The sequence below is a fragment of the Alligator sinensis genome, unplaced genomic scaffold, assembly GCF_000455745.1.
Source record: "Alligator sinensis unplaced genomic scaffold, ASM45574v1 scaffold1244_1, whole genome shotgun sequence".
Lineage (NCBI taxonomy): Eukaryota > Metazoa > Chordata > Crocodylia > Alligatoridae > Alligator > Alligator sinensis.
In genome coordinates, this window is record NW_005842591.1 from 126,217 (window position 1) to 150,316 (window position 24,100).

At 51.7% G+C, this 24,100-nt stretch overlaps 1 protein-coding gene and 1 long non-coding RNA gene across 4 annotated transcripts in view; both read right to left on the bottom strand.

The window, feature by feature from the left end:
• The window catches only part of LOC102385135, a 47,178-nt gene extending 44,118 nt beyond the window's left edge, over positions 1-3,060 (bottom strand). For all 3 annotated transcript variants that reach the window (XR_003096072.1, XR_324866.3, XR_003096073.1), the window contains exon 1: positions 2,977-3,060. This is a non-coding gene — a long non-coding RNA (uncharacterized LOC102385135). The remainder of the gene's footprint in view (positions 1-2,976) is intronic.
• An 11,296-nt stretch (positions 3,061-14,356) lies between these two features.
• On the bottom strand, positions 14,357-24,071 carry UNC119 (unc-119 lipid binding chaperone). The gene is made up of 4 exons (XM_025214577.1): positions 19,630-24,071; positions 18,130-18,232; positions 16,752-16,924; positions 14,357-14,819 (listed from the first exon to the last, which is right to left on the bottom strand). The coding sequence occupies exons 1-4, from the start codon at positions 19,676-19,678 to the stop codon at positions 14,707-14,709; spliced, it is 438 nt and encodes a 145-aa protein (XP_025070362.1). The 5' UTR covers positions 19,679-24,071; the 3' UTR covers positions 14,357-14,706.
• Positions 24,072-24,100: the final 29 nt, after the last annotated feature.

The following is a 24,100-nucleotide window of genomic DNA, read 5'->3' on the forward strand; positions in this document are numbered from 1 at the left end:
TCTTTCCTCTTGAGGACACTTTTATTTCCAAGTTATGAAATACTGAGACCATAAAGGCGTCATCAGGATCTCTAAATACCCCCATGAAAACGTTCCCATTGACTTCAGGAGGTTTCCCCTCAGGACCTTTTCCCCGTAAGCAACCCAAGGAACTGCCCCAAGGAGAGCAGACACAACAGCAGCAAACAGCTACTCCTGGCTGCAAAGCCGGTTGCTTTATTCATTCTGAACCGATCAAGTCTTAGCATCGGCTGCTCCAGCGGAGGCGGCTTTGCAGCAAGCAGGGTTTCAGGTGAGCAGGTTTTCTCTGGCCCCCTAGAAGCTCTGCAAACAGCCTGGGAAAAATCCAGGGGTTTTTCCCCGGATAACTAGTCATGCGATTTACACCTAGCTCAGCTCTTGTTAACCATGTCACGCCATCTCCTTCCTGGGAGGGCCCGGGGGTCTCTCTGGGGGCTGCCCTGGGGAGTGCAAATGCTTGCAATGTTTAAGCAAACGCCAAGGGTCTCACCTGGCCACGTGTGTCCTGAGGCTGGGGCTTGTGGGCAACTTCGGGGGTGCAGGGGCACTGGGTGGAGATAGATGCACAACACTGGGAGCTGGGGTCACGCCCTGCCCTCACCCGTCCCCTGGGCAGGGAAGCCACTGCAGCCTGGTCCAAGCTCCGCTCTCCGCCGGGCTGCCCGACCCTGCATGCAGCTGGTGCCCAGTGCGTTGGGAGGCCGCACTGGCAGACTCCACCTCAAGCACCCAGGCTTCCCTCCCCCTCAGACACCTCCAGAGCCCTCACACCTACTCCCCAAAGCTCCCCTGCGAAATCCAGTCCCTCTTCCTCAAAGCCCCTCCCAAGCGTTCTCCTGGCACCCTAATAACGACCCCACAAACGGCCACTCACCGAGCCCTGGTGTCCCTGGCAGCAGCGTGGGGGGTTTCATCCTCTCATTACCGCTGTGCACCAAACTCAGCACCCAGCCCAAGCCCACCGGCAGCAGCGACCAGGACGCTGCAATGCCAGGCCTGCTGCAAAGAGGACCTGGGGACAGATGCATGCACCAAGCCTGGCAATGCAGAAGTGAAGCCACTCCAGGGACACCTGCAGGCACTCTCGAGCAGAGGGATTGGGAACAGGTGCAAGGGATAACTGCTCCTCGTGCCTGTACTGCTCTGTTTTAGGGTTTTGGGTGAGCAGGACAGCACCCCCCCCAGGCACGCACCATAGGCATTTGTCCAAGGTCACCAGGGAGCCAGACCCAGGCCCTCCAACACAGGGTCCTTCCCTTCCTCCCCTCACCAATACGACTGTGCCAGCATGGCTGGTAGTTCTCTCACATGCAAACAGCCCAGAACCAAACCAGCTGTGGCTCCTATTGTGTCCTCATAAGAAATCCCCAGCTAGCAGGTTGCTCAGCAGATCCAGCACATTAGTTTAAAATAGTGCAGGGGGATGATTCAGAGGCAGACACCCTCAGCGCTTGCACAAGACAGCTTTGGAGAATGGGTGTAGGCGGTTTGCATTGGCATTGAGAAAGAAAGATCATTCAAGAAACCTCGTCTCTACCAGAAACTATTTAGAAGAGGGGAGAAACTCCACACACATCCAAGATCCCGCACACGCTGAAGAAAGTCACTTGTACCTGTTCTGCGAGCAACGAACTTAGGATCCAATCCTGAAAACTAGGACTTAATTCCACACCCCTAATAGTCCCAGCATGTTCATACCCATTTTCAGGTGCTGGCCTAAATAATTCCTGAAAAGCTTTGGTGAGCTCCACCTAGATTAAAGGATTTACAGGGATGTTGCACTTATCCCGAGCACAAGTGTTTGCACCCACAGCAACAGCAGACAAAGAAGAGCTCGAGTTGGGCAGCACCACGTAGCCTGCCTAATTTGGCCTCCCAAAATAACTTGCACCATATGACAAAATCCGTCAATTGTGATAGATGGTTTAGCAGGCATCCTGACTGCCCATTCAGAAATGCTTAAGCCAGTCCCACAAGGCAAGAGCCCCCCCCACCCCGAGGAGAAGACCCCGCTCCTTCCCAGACACATGAAGCTCGTCTGCGTGTTGTTGAAAGTCTCCAGTTCTAATATTTCTTGCTGGGTTATCGGAGTGTTTTACTATTAGTGTTATCCTGTAGTGCTAGCTAGTCAGCAAGAATTAAAATATGCCTTAAAGCAAAACATAGGCTCTGGCTTTTGGGGTCTGGGTAAGCCTGTAGTGCAGCAAAGACCTAAACCTGCTTACTGTTTTCAGCCCTTCTGAAGTCTCCCCAGTTTGCCCGTCCTAGCAATGAGACGCGCAGGACAGAAAAGAGCAGTGGGGCCAAGCTTTGTGTGTGCCACAAAGCAGCCCCATCTGCTGCTCTGCTTTCTGCTCCAGCTGTCACGGGACCATAGGAAACCAGGGCTAGAAGGGACCTCACAAGGTCATCTAGTCCAGCTTCCTGCTCAATCCTTAACTAACAAACTATCCCAACTAAGTGCCTGGTCTACTCTGTTCTGGAAAGCTTCCAAGGATGGAGGCTCCACAATTTCTCTAGGTAGCCTGCTCCAGTGCTTGACCACGCTCATAGTCCAAACTTTCCTCCAGATCTCCAACCTGAATTTCCCTTCCTGAAGTTGTCACTGCTGCCGGTGCCCTCCCGGATCTGCCACGTGCTGCACACAGGCTGCCCAGGCCACGAGCCGCCCACCGCGGGAACGCAGCTTTGCAGACAGGGAGGCACCAGCTTTTGTGATCCGGTTTTTGGTCTCTTGCCACTCCTGGCTGTGGTTTACACTGTTCCCTTTTTAAGCCATGCTGGGCTTTGCTTGGGAGGGGGCACAAATCACTCAGAGCACTGGGCTGCTGGCTGCTCCGGTGGGTGCTCGCCTGATCCCGCACGCCAGCTGAAATCTCACCCTAAAACCTCCCGAGGACCGCTCTGGGGATACTGCCACCTTTCCAGGATGAATCAGCAGTCTCCATTTCAAACCTGTTTGACTGGCAAATTCCTGGCGGCCTCTAGCATTTGGGCTTCTCTTGATAAAATGAACTAAGTACCTCTGCTGGACTTCATTCGCACCCAGTCCTCCAGCAGGTTTCCTTCTGCAGCTGCAGGAGATTTGGGGATTATTTCCCACACAGCTGTAGTAGGGGCATTTTGTAAAACACATCACTGTTTGTCCTTATCTCTTCTCTACCTGTGCATTATTTCTATCCTTGCAACTCCTCCCAGGTATTTTCATTTGCAGACTTAATTAACAGTTTGCTCCTTCTTCTAGATTAACGATGTTATCATGAAATAAAACACGATTTCATTATTAAATGGCTTGCCTCGGTTTTCAAAAGTGTTTGGAGCTCACCCAAGTGCAATTACCGCTACTTACCTAAATTCCCCTTGTAGTGTCAATTAAATATACTATACAGCATATATTCACCTCTTGTGCTAAATTACTGTTTATAAAAACTGGCGCATTGTATAATGTTCTTCTGCATCTACAAACCTGCTTTGGAGAGAGAGGTGCGTGTTGTTCACTTCTGCTAAAAAACAGTTCTTGTGCCAATGCTGGGATCCACAGCGACCTGGGAGATGATTCAGGGAAGGGAATAGGAAGAACATCAGTGATGCTGATGAAGGGCAAGCCGGAGCAAGGGATTTTGAGAATTTCCTTAAAGTGACATTTGTAACACTAAAAAAACTCCCCATGCGTAATGCCTGAATATATGGGAATTGTAGAAAGATTTGTTTTTTTCCATTCTCCAACACATTTGTATACACTGTGTAAGTGAGTATTCGGCACTAGGCTCCATAAGCACATTCAGAAGGAAGAATTTCTCCCTTGCCAAATCCTTCTGAGACTTAAAACTCACATTTATTCTGTATAAATCCTGAAGAGCAGCAAGATTCAATTGATCTGCTCTTAATTTATCCATCAGTGCAGTATTTCATTTGTTTTTTTTTTTAAATCAAGATGAAAAATTATGTTTTGTCTTTGAAACGATGCCTTATACTTGTTTAGCTACTGCTCCTGTTATCTGAGGGAGAGTACGGGGAGAGGGGCCCTCTGCCTCTTGTTTTCTATGCTGTTATGCATCACTGGTATCTCAGCTGAGTTACATATCTAAGACTTGGAAACAGTCTGCTTTATATTTATAATTTTTTCTTTAAAAACCCAACTATTTTGTTAAACAAAGCAACTTAAAGCAAGTCCGGGTTATATCTTCCAAAATGAAAGAAAAAAATGTATATTGCCATAGTGAAAGGAGTCTTAATTCAGTTCCCCTCAACTGTGCTGGCATTAATAACCACGCGCACCATCACTTGGACTGTGAACTGATGCTAAATAATGTGTTTTAGTTACAAAGATATTCATGTCGAATGCTACACTGTAACTTTCGATGAAATTAAAGAAGCAATAGTCCAAGGCTAATGAAGATAGTTTTTCGGCGGTGACTTTGTTTCAAGCTCGATGTTACCTTTAGGCAGGGATAGACAAGAGCACGTGCGTTTGAAACGTCCGTTTCCAAAATTGCTCGGCAGATGTGGAAACATTTTGGATCGTGTGAAACGCTCTTCTGGGGACAGGGCGAAGCTCCACTCAGAAAATCATCAGAGCCACGGGCAGGTTCATTTTTGCTTCAAGGGACACCTAATTAGAGAGGGTTTTACTATTAAAACTATTACATGAAACTGCTCTTGCAGCCTTATCACAGGGAGTGGATTAATTTTGTTTTACCTCCTTTGAAGGCAGGCAGAAGCAGTTTTACGTAGGCTGCAGCCGTGACCTGATAAGGCTTCCTATTCGGAGGAGCGAGATGATGGCTCAGGAAGGTGTTTCAGGGCAGAGAAAGGCTTTGGGCCAGGAGATGCTGGGCAGGCATACAGACCCCCCGCCCCCATGTTTCTCCCAAGGGAGCAGGGGCAACCTTAGAGCAACCAGAAGGCAATTTCCTTTGCCCACTTGGAAGAGGGCAGGAGACGGCAGGCAGCCGTGCGAGGCACCAGGACAGCAGGATGCCTCCAGGCAGGTGTGCGAGGCGAGGCACCTGAACTAGGCGGACGGCTGTTGATTGGCAGCATACTCACCACGCCGCATGCCTTGCCGAGCGGCTCCTCCCCAGCAGCGGTTAAATCCTAGAGGGACACTGCCACAGCACGTCTGGGCCCCAAACTGCACTCCACGAGCACGTTCTACCAGACACGACGTAGCCAGTCGCTCCAGACCCAAACTCGGGTTCCTCTGGAGAGTTTGGAGTCAAACACTGTGGGAGCCGCCCCTGGAAGCCTTGTACGGACTTTCTTGGAGGAGACCTCTCCCCAGACTTTTGCAAGCCCACATTAGCAGTGTTGTGTTAGTGCAAGACTGGCACGGCAGCCTACACTCTGGCAGTGTGCTCGTCTCTCCTTCCTATGCGTGGCAGCCTCTTGGGGACTCTTCTATTATTTTCTTAAAATACACCGAAAGCCTACAAGAGACGGTACTAAATGACTCACAGCTAAAGCAAGTAGTAAATATCTGGGCTGCGCAGTTGGGCGCTCGTGTAGACGTGCCCACACAATGCCAACCTGGCAGATGCCTTCCCCTCCCTGCAACCGCGCTCCTGCCCGCTCTCTCCCGATTTTTCTAGATCTTGTTTCATCTTGTCATGAGTCAGCACCCGACTCTGCTAAGATCAGGCACATCCCTTCTCTGCAAACTGCCTGGATAGATAGCTATGAATCCAAGTGATCCAGAGATACTTGTTTGCGTTCATCCACAGATGAATGAAAACTGTTAAAATTGCCTGAAAACTAGGTTTAAAACCTGTTTTCTATTTTAAATAGTCTTAGGTACTTACAGGATTGTCTTTTTAAGTTGGCTTTTCCAGCTTGAGATTTTTTTCAAGGGACATGGAGATAGTCTTGCAAGGGAGTATTAGGAGGAATAATTCAATTGCAATATGCTCCGAACTGTCAGGGGGTTTCTGATTGCAGTTAACATATCTTTGTTGAACTGAATCCAGGCTATAGAAAGAGCGGCCCCCGCGGAGAACGACAGAATTCGAGTCCGAACGTGACCACGTGGGATGTGCTCTGCTCCCATCTGCGAGCGGCAGACGCGTGCCAGAAGTAATCAGACTCTTTCTGTGAAAAAGAGACAGCCTGCCTTCACGAGGATTAGGCCCGGCTACCAGGGAAAATAAAGGAGCAAGACAAACAGAATACGGGTACACCGCTAAGGGAAGACATCCGGGCTCATTTACAATGCTCTCTAGTGAACAGTTTCTTCTTTCCCCCTACCTCCACTAAGGATTCGATGTAGTTACGGGGGCTGAGGGTCTTCCCTCTTTCCCGAGGAGGATGGAAAACGTAGAATCTGCACACGATCTTGGTCTCTAGCCAAGGCAGTGGCATAGTTGTCCCATACTGAAGCATTTACTCTCGAGACGACAGCTACCATAATTAACATGTCTTTTCTCAAACAGTCTGTACTGCTGTTGAAATCATTTTTAAAGGCAATTATGCAACTTCAACAGATTAAGCCATTATACGCGGGCACCTTTCTGCTGCAATGTGAATTCGTTGGGAAAGAACACACATCCTGCTACATGCGAAGAACGTCAGATAATGGGACAGTGCTGAAGTTTAGATTTTTTTTTAAATGACCTGGTAACCATGGCAGCGTCCCTTCAATAAGCAGCACATAACCCAGCAAGCAACGTACTTTAAATACTGTTTCAGGGTTTGTTGCTCTGCCGTATCTAGAAGCAGTCTGATCTTTAGACACCAGAGAAGGCCCAGAGACATTTCGGAGTACAGTGAAGCGTGCTCATACTCTTCTGGATGGAGAAAAGGCTTGTGTCTGCTACCCGCATACAACATCACCTAGATCCAAAGTAGGAACTGAATTAATTAGGCTTCCAACCAGGGAAACCCCATAGGGCAAGGGAACTGGGTTTGAGTCTGCACTTTTGCTTCACATCAGGGAGAGGATGACAAAGGGACCAGGTACTGAGTTCTGTCTTTTTCTCCGGCCTCACTTGCTTTTTGCTGTCTGTGAATGGATTAGCGCTTCTTAGTAACTGCACAGAAGTATATTGTAGGTGTTGTGTGCATTAACTAACCCTCGCATTTTCCCTGGGAGGTAGGTAAGTAAAGGAGAGGGCGTTTACTGGCCCACTTGGGAGAAAAAGAGCAACGCGATCGGCCTGCGCCTCTGTTGGAAACAAAATGGTAAAGTTGGCAGACCAAAACTTTTCATTCATCCCTATGCAATCAGCGCTACAGCAGTGCAACGGAGGTCGTGGATGCTGCATCCCTGGAAATGTTCAAGAGCAGGTTGGACAGACACCTGACTGGGATGGATTAGGGAGGGATGATCCTGCCTTGAGCGGGGGGCTGGGCTGGGCTGGATGTCCTCGTGAGCTCCCTTCCAGCCATGTAATCAGCATGACAAATGCCCTCAAAATCTGGCTGCCTAACAGGCGAGGCCGGAGGAGGGAAGAGGCAGAGGCCTTGCCTTAAAGGTCTACATGTGATTAATTTAGCTTACCCGATAGTCTCCGCTGCCTAATGCAGCATGCCCACGGACGTAGAGCTTTAGCTATCAAACAAACACGCTGCATTTCATAACTCCTCCGGGGGCCCCGATTAAAGAACAGCGCGTTTCGGAAATGCAGCATGTCGCAGGTAACTGCAAGAAATAACGACTGTCGGAGGTGTTATGTCCTCGCGTGGCAGAGGAGACATTTGGCTAAGGGTGCAGGACCCGCTGCAGCTGGGGAGCCCGGCAGGCTACAGTCACAACGCCTCCTGCCTTCCTGGCTTTCCTCCGTGCCCTCCAAAGTGCAGGCTCCACTCTTTGTCTGCACACAGTTTGTGGTAAGACCCCTTCATTTCTTCTAACCAGTTACACCAATTAGAGGTGTTGGTTTTAGCCGTCTTGGTCTAAGGTGGTTTTTCAGTTGGTCTAAAAGGGTAGATCTAAAAAACCACCTTAGACCAACATATACCATCAACCACCTTAGATCTACCCCACGTGCCATCTAGAGGTAGATCTAGCCCCAGGAGCAGCACGGTGAACTAGTCCCGATAACACGGGTATCGAGACCAGAAATGCCAAGAATTGAGGCGAGATTGCCCAGCACCCACGCAGCGTCGGCAATAGCAGCCGTGTGCTAATCTAGGCCTTCGTTCTCCAGTTAGAGCTGCAGATTGTGCAAGAGTGTGTGGCCTGCGAAAATGCAAGGGGAAGTGTCCAGCGCTGACAGTCATTTCTCCTGTGTCCGAACACCCCCATCTGCCCGAAGTCTGATCATTTCCCAGGTCGATGGTTTCTGAAAATTACCCTTTATTCGGTTACCGTATTTCCTTTCATGTTTAATCAGTCCTCTGTGATATCAGCCAACGATTCCTTCGTACTTAAAGAGAAGAGCACGGATTTTTGTGGGTGCCGTCTGTTACTAGACTCACGGGATAGCTGGGAGGAACATAAGCCAGGTTTCGGGTACTGCTGTGCCCTTCCACAGAGGCAAACCAAAACTGCTCCTTTTTTATTAAGATGTTCCTAATAAGCATGTTGGTATAACACCGTCCCCATACTAAATGCATTAAAACCATAAAACAGACCGACATTCAAAGTACAAAAAGGCACCACCATTATAGGATCAATAATTTACTTTTATTTCTTTATTTACATTTTGCAACGTGTTACAGGAGGAAAAACACTTGCTAATGGAAGTTACACATGTTTAAACCCTTGTCCAAAATAATGGAAATGTTTGAGCATATTCTTTAGCCTGGGGATTCGTAGGACTTGACTGGCAATATTAGTGAGCTGGAAGCAAGTGCGCTCACTTTGTACTGCATGCGTGTACTGGTTTCGCACGGTCCCTGTAGGGAGACGCTAAGCCAATCTACTTTGCTTTCTCCTGCACTCTCGGTCTTTGCGCTCCTACTTTAGCATCTACAGACAAGTGAAGCAAACTAGAAACTGCCTGCCAAGGGCTCTGTTTCTCCAGCAACTGCTCGGTTTCCTGGCCCAGAAAGAAAAAAAAAAGATCCTAATTCCCCCAAATCCCAGGTCTGCTGCATGACAATGCTTTGCGTTGTCACTAAGCCAGCTACACTGAATGCACTAATGAGAAGTGGGTCCGGTCACTACAAGATACAAAGATTTATAAAATGAATTTGATAAAAATGTTACTAATATCATCCCCCTGGAAATATGCTTAGATTCCTAGTTTCCTTCCACCAAAAATAGATTTTTTTTTTAATTTTATAAATACATATTTTTAATACAGACAATCCAAGGTAATTCTATGCAAAAGAAGTCAGACTGTCACATTCAGACAGGTATCCTTGGTGTAGCATTAAGGGAAGAGCAGACATCACAGTAGGCATTAGCACAGTGCTTCTAGGGAGGCAGTTCACTAACTCAGGCGAATGGAGAGATGAGCGCACGCAAGCTCACCTGCTCAGAGACTGTGCTGTGACCCCAGGACCACCCAGCCGGCGCCCCGTGCACCGCTTCTCACTTCAAGTCCCCCAAATATTGCATGTTTAGGGATGTGTAGGGAGCTATCAGAGAAGCTTCAGTATGAATCCAAGGAACATGAAAACAGTCGTGTGAACTAGACCAGTCCTTGCGTTCGAGACACGAAGATGCTACAAAGGATTGCAATCTTTTCTTCACGTAACAAAGAATACTTTAAAGCTATCAGGACCTCAGAGTCCCTAACCCAAGGTAACAGTTCTGAGCCCCGGTTTACTGACACCCGTCGGGCAGTTACGCGGTTGCATCCATCCCACTTCTTCCTAGGCTAGCACCGGTGCCGGGAACCCGGCGGGCGGTCAGACCTGGTGGACCAAAACCATCCAACAACTTAATGTTTGCAGGGTCAGTATTGCAATATGTAGGAGGCATGACATCCACTATCATTGGTATTATTGTAGCTAAGTAAGTGTTGTTCAGCTAAGCCCATTCCCACCCCCAATGGTTAATTTAAAGACTAGCTTCATAGAAACCCAACCACGCGCCTCAGTCGAGTTTTGTAACAGCAGGGGGTCTAAGTTTACTCAACCAAAGGCTGCATCGGACTCTGGAAAGTGGGCAGCGGCTACATCCAAGTCATAAAAACTGGACTTGTATCACAGCTCAGTACACCACGGTTAAGTTCCAGCATACAGCTAACATCCAGGCAGTATCCATGTAAATATACAGTTTGCATCGCAAGGAAGAATTGTATTTTGGGACTTGTAGCCAACTCCTCTAGGTTATAGTTATCGAAAACACGTATACAGGAGTGACAAAAGCATGTGGCCCAAAGGTCTGATAGAGAAGCCAACCCCGTTAGTGATGTGCTCCTGGGAAAGAGAGACTGCGACCCTGTTTTTGAACCTGACAGGAGGAGACTTCCAACATTTAAGGAAGACCCCGAGTCCTTCTGAGCCAGTGATAATGGAAGATTCGACTAACGCACGATCCATTCCCTTGCCGAATAAAGGACACGTCGACAGGAAGGTTCTTCTCTTGGGTCACCGAGCCAAGGTCGGAGCTTAGAAGTATTTCCGCCTCAAAAGGATTTACTCTGTTCTGTAGTCCATAGGTTATGAAACATGGGACCGCACAGTACAGGGTTAAATATTTGCCCGGTTCCTTGAATTAAAAAACATAGTTCCAAGGAACTTAAACTGAAAGACTTAGAAAAGAGAGAGTCAATTGCCTTGTCCGGTCAGAATGATGTCACAGAGTCAGAATTTGGGTTTCCTCATTCAAGGAGGTATTTCATTATCAGCAACACAGGGATTCAGAGTCCAAAACTTCACTTAAGACAACCACAGTGGACATAAAATATTAAGTCATGCTCCAGGAAAGTACCAAAAAGTTTTGCAAAGTTAACATGGTAAAAATAAGTAAGAGAATCCCTAAAAGACGGTCGTCTTGAATACGATTGTTCCTGATTTATCTTGCATTGATTTTCTTTCATTTGACTTTTAACAGCCCGTGTTCACCAGAAATCAATAAATTTAGATCATTTATGCTGTTGGAAAGCTGACTCTGAGATAGCATTAACCTCCCGATACAGTGGCTACACAACTCGTTTTGCATGTCAAAGGTGGGCATTGGGGCAAGGCCAGGAGGGTCATTAATGATGCTACTTTAAGGTGTAGTATCACTATCTGGTGACTCTGGGAGTAGAGCTGAATGCACCGTCCACCTGGAAAGCTGGGATTCGCAATGCCAGCACAAACCCAATATGGACTACTATTTGAATCTGGGATGCTAGTCAGCAGGAGACTAACAAAGAACTTTCTAGGAGCTATAAACCAAAGTATTTTTCAATATAGGGCACTAAAACTATGATATAAAATCCTCTGGGGTTTTAGTGTGCATTTCCTTGTTGTGTACAGCTTGATGCACTCTTTGTTTCAATATTATGCACTATTTTTCTGCGTGAGCAGCGGAAAGAGAAGTGGAACGTGCTCGTTGTCCAAGGCCATTGACTTCTGTACTAGGCTTAGGTTATTTTAAAAGCTTTTAACAGTCTACAGCTCTCAGTAAATACGAGTTTTAACCAGTTAAAACAACAGTACACAGGAATGGAAAATGCTCTCTCTTACACTCCTACATGCTGGTTTAGAGTTCATAAAGCATCAGGCGTTCTTGTTATCTCAGCAGTGGAGGCTCTTTTTTTCTTTTTCTTCTTTTTTTTTGGAAAGAATATAAAAAAAAAAAAACCAAAAACCAAAGCCAAAAGATATAAATTCAATACTTTACTCCATTAAGTGGCTGAGAAACCCCCCGCCCACAGTCTCTATAAAGGTTTACAGCATTTTGGTTTGTAGGGCTGGGCAAACTGGCTAGTAAGCATTTCTATACAGATCACATTCAGATGGTTTGCTAGCTTGAAAACACGATCCCCTGAATATAGGTCATAATCACAGTTTACTCAAATAGTCCCTGAATCATATCATTAATATTTCATTCTCCTTCGTGCTGAAGTCCCCCTTGCAATACGAGGCACTGCACCAAGACATCCATTCTGCAACTTGCTGGAGAGAGGACCCGTTCTCCAGGTCTTGCCCTGACAATGTGATGAAGGCAGACAAGCTCACAAACTACGGTATTAAGTCACTTCCGCTTTTACAGGACATAGGTGAAAGGGGGAAAAAAGCATGCGGGGGGAGCATTTTTAAAATTAGCCAAAAAAAAAAAAAAAAAAGGTTGACAACTAACTGTAAGGAGCAGGGGGCCAAGGACTTCAGTGGGGTCCCCCCACTCTGCCTTGTTGCCGCGTTCAGATTCAAAGAGGATCCTTGCCGACAGCCCCTCCCTGGAGACAGCTGCACAAAGACAGCATAACTCTCACTTTTGCAACGTGGGCAGAGATGGTGACATTTTAACTCCCTGCTGCTGGAAACGTAGGTGTCTGGCAGACTCGCTGCGTGCCCCAGCTACATTGATCAAGTGCAGAAGAGGTTCATGACAACAGCTGGGGGGCGGAAGATATTAATACAATGGAAAGTGCTGTCAACTGATGCCGACTGTACTCTCCACTGCCTCCAAATCAATTAACGTATTTCCTTACGTATTAATATTTGAAGAGCGACATTAAAGTCTTCAGTATTTCCAGGAGTTTTGGAAACTTCTCGGCGTGACACAGTCTAACAGTCTTGATGCAAAAGAAAGATTTTAACCTGTCCAAGAGACTTTTTGTAAACTGGTTTTCACCTTGCGCTGAATCACTGTGCTGCCAAACGATCGACTAATAATCACTAGAACATTACAAAAATAACTAGGAAAGCTCCTTGAAACCGTCATAAGCGGACGCCAGCTGATTTTATGGCTAGACAGAGTAGAGACAAAAGCTTGCGATAACTATGGGCCTCATCCTGCAAGGTAGTAGTTTGTTAAATCAGTGAACTCTCCATGCACGCTTTGGCCTACAGTTAAGCTTTTTAATAATAAAAAAAAATGCTGTGCTGCATCCTAACCTGCTACAATATCCTTAAAAAACGGGATTATTTGTCAAAAGTGAAAAACAAACCAGCCAAGGACAAACAACCACACTTAATCTCATCACCGGCTCCGAGACAGCACGCTCGGTTCAGACAAAGCCTCCCTGTTCGCACAGCACTGGGAAGGGCCTCTAGTTTTCCTGTTTGAATTAGGCTGTGATGGGAAAGGTGTTAATTCACAACAGGAAACAGACTTTTATCGAAATGAGGACAATCACACCCGTCTCAGGCTAGCGGGGCCTTCCGTTGACCTCACAGACGTGGAGACACCAAGTAGTTACAGGAAATATCTACAAGCTTCAGCTGCATTTTTCTGACACCAGGGAACTGAGCTTTTGAGTAAGGGTTTCATGACCACAAGTCGGTAGCCAAAGAAAAGGACAAAAGGGCCAAAGAAAAGGACAAGAACATCTTTCCACGTGACACTGTTTCAGTGATTTTCAGCTATTCTAGGGTACTGGTTGAGGTTTGCATCTCCCTGCCCCACTTTTCCAAAAGGCCGTGTAATAATGCTGTGCAAAAATGATTCTTTAATTCCTTACGGGGCACCAGCAGTGAAGACACAGCGCTAGCTACAGTGCAGCCACCCCAGCCCCACGTTGTGCAACTCGTCGTCTCTATGGGATGGAGCAGGTCTGGTGCAAAGGATTTTTATTCTTTTTTTTTTTCCTTTTTTGCAGAAAGAGGAAAGCACGCAGGATCACAAACTTCTTTACGTTTATACACAACAAGGAAACTGGAGAGTCCACTCACTCCAGTGACCCTGGAGAAATAAAAGCTCTTTCCTGACGACCCACACAGATGTGCCTACCACTGTACTCGCCGGAGAAGGAAGGAGTTTCTTGACGTGGGCAAGAAAAGCCTAGCCCAGGGACTGGCTCAATATTAGCTGCCTGGTAAAGCTAAACAGAACTAAAAAGCATCAACTTCTTAACCCGGTTACTCTGCAAAGTGAAATGAAAGGACAACGCCACGCTTCTAACAGAAGCAGAAGAAAAGGGCAGTATTCGGTTAAAAAAAAGACCCTTTCATCGGATCGCTATCCTCCAATGTGAGTTCTCTTGTTTTGAAGCTATCTATCTAACAGGACACGTCCCCCAGAGAGAGGGGAACATTTGCTGAACTACGTATGTAGAGATGGCCTTTCTAATGTCACAGGTACGTTTTCTTTCCCGGGATGACAGCGAGACATCTCTAGCTGGACGTGCAAATGCAACTGGCCGTACGACTGCGCCCTCGGGGAATTCCTGAGCAGAACCAGACAGCGATGTGCGTCTCGGCACGTGCGTTGGACTCCTGCCCCTTCGCAGGCTCCCCCACACTGCATTCCCCCAAGAGCAAACACGTGCTAAGACAGGCTACACAAAGAGGCTTAACAATGAGGCCAGGGATCTGCAGAGTCTTGGCAAGGAACTCGCAGACTGGGATCAACTACGCGCCATAGGGCCATCGTTACACGGAGCGACCGAGAGCCCCAGACACTGGTGACCAGGGATCACTCACTGGTGTCACGCTGAATGGAGAGTCGTTGAAGAACCGGGTTCTGCTTCAAAGCTCAGAGAAGAGGAAAGACTTCAGCAAATTTAGTCCTGAAACTCCTACTATAGCAAAGCATCCTTGGTTCCTGAATCCTTGCTCGGCAACCTGGAGGAAGGTGTTGGAATCCCTGACAATTTCTACAGGAAAGGGAAGGCCGGCGCAGCTCTGCTCCCCACCGCACGCTCACGGTCCTCCGCTGTACGAATAATCCGCCTTGTTGTGCATCACCAGCTTGTTGTCTACAAAATAGAAACTGTCCGACTGCGTCTCGTAGGGGTGAAGGATCATCTCTCGAACTGCAAAACAAACGGTGGGTTTTAGCTCACGGCTGAAAAACACCCCGGAGCCGGTGCTTCCATCAGCAACTGCATACAGCTGGGTAAAAGCACATGGGAAAGGACAGGGGCCGAAAGCAAGGAACCGCGACAAAGTGTGCTCTGTCCAGCCCCCTTTCCTTAGCGTCCGTGACGAGCAACGATAGGCTAACCCACACATCCTCCCAGGAAGAAGGATCTGGCAGCCCTGCTTTACCGGTGGGCACCTAAATCACAGAAACACTGCCCGAGGGCACGCAGGAAATCTGTAACAGGGGCAAAAGGTCAGCCCAGATCTCCCGAGACCCAGCCCAGTGCTTTACCCATGAGACGCCTTCCTTCCCAAGGCCAGGGGACAGGCGGTGCATGAACAACGCTGTGCAACGTGCTGTTCTCGTTCGGCCCCTGCTTTGTGCATCCACATCCATTTGCATAACTGGCATCAGATGTCTGCACGGCTGAGAGCACCGCAGAGGCCTCCAGCCAGTCACACTTCCTACTACCAGTTTTAAAGTGGTTGGTAGATGTTTTAATATGTGCCACCAACTTTGAAGTGGTTAGTAGATGTTGTAACAAACAGTTAATTGTCTTTTTAACTATCTCTAACACCTTCTCTTGATGCACATCACTTACTGCTAGTGGCTGCACCATGCTTATAACATTTGCAAATCGCCCCCTGATCCTTTGCAAAGGGTTTTTACCCCCATAAAACTGCAACCAATGCATCTCTAGAGGTGTGTGCATGCTTTCTCTTTCAGTCACTGCCAGCTGCTGAAAAGTCTTAGTGCTGGAGTCTTATCTTGACAGAAGTAAAAAGAATGAAGCTCAGTTTTCAGGTCAGCATAATTTATAGAGCTGACAGACAGCAGGGAAAAAAAAGAAATTTGAGCAAGTCCGATCTGATTGCAATTGGGAAAGTGGCAGCACGCAGCTACCCCACCCAGCCTCTGCACAGAAGCAGTTCTCTGTTGACAGCCCCGGCTCCGCGTGCCTTGGACTCCATCTTCTAGATGAACAGTGCAACAATGCTGATTTCCACAGCTGAGCTGCACGGGCTGCTAAAGAAACGGCAACGGATTGCAAAATCATTCAGAGCTTTAGCTGCACTGAAGCCATTCTCAACATGCCCCACAAAATGGAAGTCTGATCTGACTGTGATTGGGAAACAACTGCCGGACAGGGACACCGTTTGGGAGGGAGGTGGGTAAAAGGGGAAATATAGCTTCTTCTGAGCCAAAGTGCTGTTTTATTTAGATTTGCTTTCAAGAGCATCTGAAGGGCTCTGACGTGATTGAGGTTTATCCCATAAAGGCACCACACTTAGGGAGCAAGTGATGGTCTCCACCCCAAAACACTCCCCGTCCTACACTGGAACTGAAGGTGATAAAACAGCAACCGTGGCAGCAGCAAAGCAGCTAGGAATCAGTGTGTTTTAAACCCACTGCTGCATTAGCGCTTTGATACACATGGCCATGAGCTACAATACACAGAGCAGCGAATACCCACTGCACCGAGGCTGGGAAAGGGAAGGCAAATGAAGGGTGAAGTCTAAAAGGGCCCAACAGGTTTCAGCTTTATCAGTGCAATGCGCCATAGGTAAACCCTACGCGCTGCATTGCCAACGTGCCCATCAGCGCCTGGCCACTTCCCAGGCACGTGTCCGTATCTGCCTAACAGCACAACTGCTCTGGTTCCACTAGCCTTTTCCCTCGGGGTGAAATTTTCTTCACCCCTTGCAAGCCAGCAGCTGTGTTATGGCTCACCACGACTGTGGCTGACCATGACTTGGCATGAGCGAATGAATGGGCTGTCAGGTTAGCACAGGTTTCTACGCTGGTTTGGACTCTCCCATTAAAACCCGTTCCAAACACCGTGCTGTACCATCCCTCCAGGCAAACCCATGACTGGACTTACTGAGATCCTCCGAGAGCTGTGGGAATTCGTAGATGTGCTCACAAGTGTTTTTACTGCTGGGGATACAGAACCCAAACTCAAAATCAAAGCTCTTGAGCAGCTGGTCCCGGAAGTAGTGCCTCTCGATCATGCGGAAGTTGTTAATGGGCTTGTCCCCTACTGTGAACTCCACCCTGCGAGAGAGAAAAGGAAAGCTGAAACAGTGACCTCCTGTGTAGGCAAGTCTTGGCTTTGACCTGACCCCAGGTGCTATCGCTGTAGGCTCCGGGATATATGACGCTGTACGACGGGTAAATCCTGCCGTGCAAAGTATCTGCCCTAACCTAAAATGAATATTCGCTATAACGAGGTGGGCGTCAGCTGGTAAACAACGTGGCTCTCCAGTCCCAAACACGAGGGATGAGGAGTCCCCACCAAAGCATAGTGTAGCAGCGTTGGCCAGGGTACAGCAAGAGGCAGCAAGTTCCCAAAGCTCAAAATATTCAGCCTCCAGATTCTCATTTTACAACTGAGCCCTTCGTCAGGATTTCAATCAGGCACCTACACCCTGGAATCACCTTGCTGCTGCTTCTGTCTTTGATAAGAGTTAAGTTCATCTAAACCACCTCTCGGGAAAAGCCCCGCTCGGAGGCTGAGTCTGCTGAGCTGCAGTCTGACCAGAACCCAAACCGATGGCTTCTCTCCGGCTGAAAAACAGGCCTGCGCTAGAAACAGCAGCTGACGTTTAATTATAGCATTACAGGCCCGATGCCATAACGACAATGGCTGCCAAGCTCTTAATCTGATCTAATTCAGACACAAGTGAATGTCCCCTTTGTTTCCCTTCGCACAGGTCCAGCCCCATCCTGGCCCAATGACCTGATTCTCCACCTCCAATAAGAACCAAACGGGGCTTTTGCCCACCTCGGAGTAAAAGGTGTGGGGATACCTGCCAAAACCTGCACCTTCCCACCCCAGCCCCCACCGCTACCTGTCGCTGCCAGGGGTGGGGAGTGATCAGAGCAAGGGCGCTCTCATGACCAAAAGCCAGTTAGCTGTTCCATAGTGAAGGGCACGGCGGGCCACACACACTTGCTAGTTTGTTTGACTTGTTTGTAGCTGCTAAAGGAGGGAGAACAAATACTGAGAGCGCAGGATAAAGCAGATTAGAATGGCTTCGTGTAAGACAGGGACCGGGTGACACCAGTACACACACGGAGCAGAGGTGCTGACAGGGAGACAGCTCAAACCACAGGACGTGAGGAATCCAAGGGCTGCACATAACCCTTCCGGTCCAAGGAGCGAGCTAACGACCCTTTCGCCCCATCCGCTATGACGGTCACCGACCCTTTCGCCCCAACCCGAACGCCTCCACGGGGCCCAGGTGCCAGTTACTTACGTAGCTCCAACTTGCCGAAGTCTAAGAAAAGCTGGGGTGAACTGATAGCGCACGAACCGGCCGGCATTGGGGTCAACATCCTTCTTATCGCTGTGCTCACGTTCTGCAAAGGCACAAACCAACCCTCCATCAGCGGGGAGGGAGAAACAGGCCTGGGCTGCTGCACTGCCTGGCCCTTCCCCCAGAGACCCCTGGAGCTTGCCCCCACATTGCTGGACCCCAGCCAAATATGGCACAGGTAACCCGAGGCACAGAGCGGTTGGCTCTCTGCACAAGGTGGGTACGGCCTGCCGGCGGGGAGCTGGCAGGGAGGATTCAGGGGGTGAAACCTGGCACGGCCGCCCTGCAGCAGCGTGCAGCCACGGCACATCTTCCCAGTCAGCAGCTGCCGGGAGACGGGGGTGGGAGGGGTGTCTCCCTGGAGAAGCAGTCAGGGCTGTATACACCACGATGGCTTCATCAGGAGAGGCTTTGGCATAAGCAGGAAATGTAAAAAAACCCAGAGGCTTTGGCTAAAACAGCAGGACAAATGAAATGCTGTGAACCCTCCAGCGCAGCCTTGCTCGCTGCCTCGTCCTCCCTGGCACTAGGGACATTACCCTGGATGCAGCTCCCACCCCCCCACACCCAGTCCTTGCAGGGCTTTCCCAAGGGGCCGGTTAGGACAGCGCATGGATTTGCAGTTGCAATGTGGATTATGCAAACATTCCCGCGTCACCGAGACCAGCAAGACGCATTCAGCCCCAAACCTAACTGGGAGCAAACCCAGAGCGCAAAGGCCCAGCACTCCTCAGGCTCCCAGGCCTCTAGAGCTGCTTTGTGGACTGTAAAGAGCAGCCTGCAGGTCTGAGCACGGGATTAAGACCTGCGAGCTCCAGAGGCTGCTGCCGTACTGACTGCAGCGTGACCTCAACAAGCCATTTCAGCCCCGTGCCTCAGTTTCCCCATCTGCAACAGAGAGAAAACTTGGCCTGACGTGCAGGGAACGGGGAGTTCAGAGGGGAACACCTGAAAGCCTCGCACGGGTGCCCGAATCTTCGTTGCTACCGGCGGTGACAACACATAACACCAGTGATAGCAGGCAAGGCAAAACCGTATGTGCCGTCTGTTGTTTTCCCCATTGGTTTGACAGCACGTCACGGCCCGTTTCCTGCCCACGGAGCCTGCTTCTGGGGACACTTCTCTTCCCTGCTTCTGCGAGAGAAGCTGAGCAACAGGGAAAGGCATCGGAGGAACTGCAGCAGGCGAGCCCAGGCCTGCATCCGCGATACCGGGGCAGGGACTGACATCTCAACTATGCAGCTGAGTTGCCACCAAGGGACTTGATCTCTCCTGGCTTCACCTGTTGCAGCTGGGTTTCCGGGCCCTGACTTTTATTCTTAACTACATGGACCGGGCTCTGAGCTGCCCTGTTCGTCCCAGGGCCGGCAAGGGCCTGCAGCCCGAGGCTGGAGAGAGCGAGGGGTCCCTTGCAGCCATGCGGCGCTGGTCGGCACTCACCAGACGCAGGCGGCTTAGTGATCTCGAACAGCACCGTGCCCGACTCCATGTCCCGGATTTTGAACCTGGTGAAGTCGATCTTGTACACGTTTTCCTCCGGGGTGCACAGATAATCTGCGGAGGACGTGCAAAGTCAGCGAGGGAAAGACCGGCCACAGGGTCACGGCCAGCTGCGGGGGTGGCTGCACCCAGCCCCACGCCCCCTCCCTTGCTAGCACAGCTGCACCCCGCGGGGCTGCCGGCCCCAGCATGCAAGGGACAGGTGAACAGTGCCTCTCCCACGGGCCAGGGGGGCTGTCACCTTGCTGCACCCCTGGCCCTGTGCTTTCAGGACCCACTTTCTCCAGGGCATGGGCAAGGGGCCGGCACCTCCAGCGTGCCCCGGCCTGTTCGGTTTAAGAGGCTTTGCCTCTCCCTAAAGCCGCCCTCTGGCAGAACGCAAGCGCTAAGCAGCTTTGGGGGCATTAAGCCGCCTTCACTTAAATAGAACGAGAGATTCCCCCTCCCTGCCCCTGGCACGGGGCTGCCTCGCCTCCCCTCTCCCTGAGCGCCCTCCAGGCCAGCGCCGCTACCTCTTCCCCTGCTCTCGGGATGGAGCCGGACCGCACGGCTGGAAGGGAGGCTCCTCCCTGCCTCTGGCAGGGCTAACACGGGCTGCAGACCAAGGCTGCCCACTTTGTGCTTGCCCTGTAGCCAAGCCTCTGGGCATCAACCTTGCTGTCACAGAAGAGGGCCTCAGTGGCTCCCCACCCATTACCATTCAGGTCCTGGCTGTCACTAGTCAAGTTGCAATGGCAAGCCGCCGCAACACCTTAATACTAGCAAAATCCCGATGGGTTTGGTGCACGGGCACATGCAAGGCTGACGTATGACAGCCCGCTCGGCAGCCCAGTCCCAGCTCTTCCCCTCCCACCACAGCTGCGGGTCGGTCACCTCATTCAGCACCTGCTCCCCCAGGTCCAAAGTGGGCACGGACCCACCGCCCGGCAAGCAGGAGCTTGCAGCACGTGCAGGGGCGTCACTGGCGCCTGCAGCTGCCAGCTTTCACATGCCCACGTCTAGTGCGGCACGAGCCCCTCCGTTCTGATGCCACGACGTTGGGCAACAGCCAGCCCAGAGCACGTCCATGCCACGCAGCACGGGCCTGCCTGGGTGCACGGACCCTCAATCCTGCCTACCATTATGGTCACGTGAAGGAAGACAGACGGCCCTCCCTGCCCAACAGCCCCCGGCGCCAGGCCGCGGGTAGGAGCCTGCTGAGATGAAGTCGGCTGCATTTCAGCCGTTGCCCTGCTGCTGGCCAGCACCGTGCATGTCATCTGGGTTATGAGCAACCCCATCCAGCCATCTCCATGCCTGCAGAGGCCGACATGCCCACGTCTCCTCTCCGCAGACATGCCCGCTGGCACAGGGAGCAGAAGCATTACACTTGCTTTTCGGAGGCTTTTAATGCCGAGTGCTGTCACCAGCAGCTCAAAGGAAATGGGGTCTGGCAAGGATGCTATCAGCCCAAAGCCACCAGCGCGGCACAGATGGGACCCCAGCGGCCCCTTGATGACGGCTGCTTTGGGAGGACGAGTTCTCCCCAGGGGAGAGCCGGGCCTCGCCACACGCCTGGTGGGAGCCCATCACCTTTCTACCTGGCTGCACAAGGCCTCATTTCTCGGTGACACCGGAGTGAGAGAGAGCCTGGCACTACAAGTGCCCCAGGGCCCAGGATGCAGCAAACCCCGCCGCTTGCACTCGAGGCTGGTGCCGTGGGAAAGCACGGGGCCGTGCAAACCAGCCTGACCTGGGTCGGGGTCCCACAGACCAGTCCCAGAGGCCACTGCTGCACGGCCAGGACCCCCCCTTACCCCGCTGCGCGCAGGGCCAGGGGTGCAAGAGCCGCCAGCCCTGCCAGGCCCGTTCTCCCCTGTTTGTCCACAGTTAATTATTATGTGTTTTCCTTTCCCGACTAGCGCCATGGCAACCATTTTATCCTCTTCCTTGGCAGCAGCGGTTGCTATAGGAACAATGTCAGCGGCTCATCCAAACGAGAGGGAGCAGAGCAGAGCTGCGGGCAAAGAGCTGACGAAGGCAGACGCCGGCTGGCTGGGAGCCACGAGCCTGCCCTGCCTCTTGCAGCAGGCCTGGCTTCCCCAGCATCCCCGTACCTGCCTGGATGCCCAGCGGGAGATGCCAGCTGCCAGGGGCGGTGCTGGGACCAAGTCTTCCTTCCCAGACCCCTTGGCGGGCACCGTCCGGGAGGACAGAGGGAAGAGGCGAGCGAGACATGACACAGACCAGACTCCTACCAGCCCGGATGAAGGCGCCTGCCTCCCGAGCACAGAAAAGCTGTGATCTGAGACCTAGATGGCACTCGTACAGTGCCACACACGGGCATTTCTCAGAGGAGCTGGCAGCCGTACGGCAGTCCTGCTGGGAACAGCATCGCTGCCCGGGGAAGACCACGACCCCAGTCAGGCCCCGAAACAGCTCGGACCTGGCGGGAGCCTGGCTGAAGTCTCCACGTGTGTGCCCTGGGGCTCGCACCCTCCGGGCGGCTGGCACGTGCCTTCAGTGCTAGCCGGGATGTCAGAGCCACAGGACTGCGCCCGGCTCAGGGCGAGGCGTGGAAAGAAGGCAGCGCCGGGTCCCGTCTTGGGTGGAGGGACAAAGTCAGTTGTGCCTTCGTTGCTCGAGGCAGATAGCAGCAGGGGGGACTCTCGGGTTTCTCCGGACAGCCCATTTCCACCCGGGACGGGCACAGCGAGGCTGGCAACGCCTCCCAGCTGTTCTCACGCTGCATCTCTCAGCCGGTTGCCAGCACAGGGTGGCCGAGTCGCCAGCCTGCCAGGGAGGGGAGGGCCCCGTGGGCCTTTGATCCGAAGCAGCGCGAAGGGTGGAAGCAAATGAGCTGCCCCCAGCTTCCCTACCCGAGCACGGTGACCTGCCCGAGGCAGCTCCGTGCCCACAGCCAAGACCTCCCTGCACACGGCTGGGCCACCCGATGTACAGGACACACAAACACCTTCTCCTTTGTCCTCAGCCCCACGTGCCAATCTGGGCAGCTCGGGACCAGGACCCGCTGCCTCCGTGCACGATCCAGTCCAAGGGACGAGCTCCTCCCGTCCCAGGGCTGAGCTCAAGGGGACGATGCTGCACCGAGGCAGCGTGGATGTTGCTGCCCGTTCACCACTACCAGGACAGGTGATGTTAAGGGGCCGGGAGCAGCTGTCACAGGACCATGCTGCAGGACCGCATCAATGGCTGCAGTGAGAGCCTGGCCTGAACAAGCACACTACTAGTAGAGGCACCCACAGACACAGGCCTGGGACAGACGGGCCTCCGACTCCACCGCTACATCCTGCCACCTCCCACAGGAGCAGCAAGGAGGGGGAATCCCAGCCTGGGTGCAGGGCGGCATGGCCTTGATACTGGGCCTACCCCCGCGACAGGGGGATGGTGAGCAGCGGCTGCTACAGAGAGGGAAAAGCGTCTTTTCCCCCCAAACCACCTCTGGGGACTCCGCAGAGAAAGGAGGAAGAGAAACAAGTCCATGTCACTGCCCGTTTGCATGCCAGTGCCCACGCACCCCGGGCGAAACCTGCCGCTGCCACCCCTCCTGCTGCCATGAGACAGGAAAAGGCAGGACGCGCCAGGGCCCAGCCCAGCCATGCGGTACGCCAGTCACCAGGGGCCCCAGGCTGGATCAGGACCCTGGCTGGCTCAGTGCTTGGGGCCCCTGGCTCCGAGCTGAGCAAGAGACAGCAGCCCAGAGTCCTATAGCTCCAGCGGCTTGGAAAGCAATGCAGATGAGCCCTTGGGGAGGGGACGGTGCATGCATCACAGCCACTGGTGCCTGCCTGGAGGGTGGGAGCATCCCACCCCGCGCACAGCTCAGCAAGTCTCCGCTGTGCTACTAGGCAAAGGATGAGACATGCAAGAGGGTCCCAGCCCTGGGCTGCAGCCTCTCGCCATCCTTCAGCCAAGGAGCAAGGTGGTGCACATGGCCTGCCGGCCAAGGGACCCTGGTCCCCTGCCCCACGGCCACTCTCCTCCACACACCCAACACGACTCCGGCCCCCACGGCACAGGCCACATGCAAAACAATCAGCGCTGCCCTCCAAAGACAGACTGCAACCCCACCAACACAGCCCCCGAGAGCAGCACCCATGGGTGCCCCTGCTTCCCTGGGCCGGGAGCAGCTGCTTTTGGAGCACCAGCACAGTGTGGGAGGCTGCAGCTGGCAGCGTGACGAGAGGAGAGAGATCCCGGCGGTCATGCCAGCCTGTTTCCTAACATGCTTTAGCCAACAAGGTCAGCGGCTATTTAGGAGCTGGCGCCCCAGACATAAGCCAGGTCTCCGGCAAAGACAAGTGAAGATGAATCTGAGGAGCTGGCGATTAGGAGATTATCCGCTTGGAAGTTCTTGGGCGATGACCAGAAATAGCATGGATGTGCACCCGAGGGGCAGGCGGGGGGCGCA

What these genes read in the sequence shown, in the direction of transcription:
- UNC119 (XM_025214577.1), bottom strand. Translation starts at nt 19,678, where the DNA reads ATGGAGTCGGGCACGGTGCTGTTCGAGATCACTAAGCCGCCTGCGTCT. An exon ending in CTTCGGCAAGTTGGAGCTAC is followed by an intron (nt 16,925 to 18,129) that starts GTAAGTAACTGG and finishes TCTCTCTCGCAG; the next exon opens with GGTGGAGTTCACAGTAGGGG. An exon ending in ACAGCTCTCGGAGGATCTCA is followed by an intron (nt 14,820 to 16,751) that starts GTAAGTCCAGTC and finishes TTTGTTTTGCAG; the next exon opens with TTCGAGAGATGATCCTTCAC.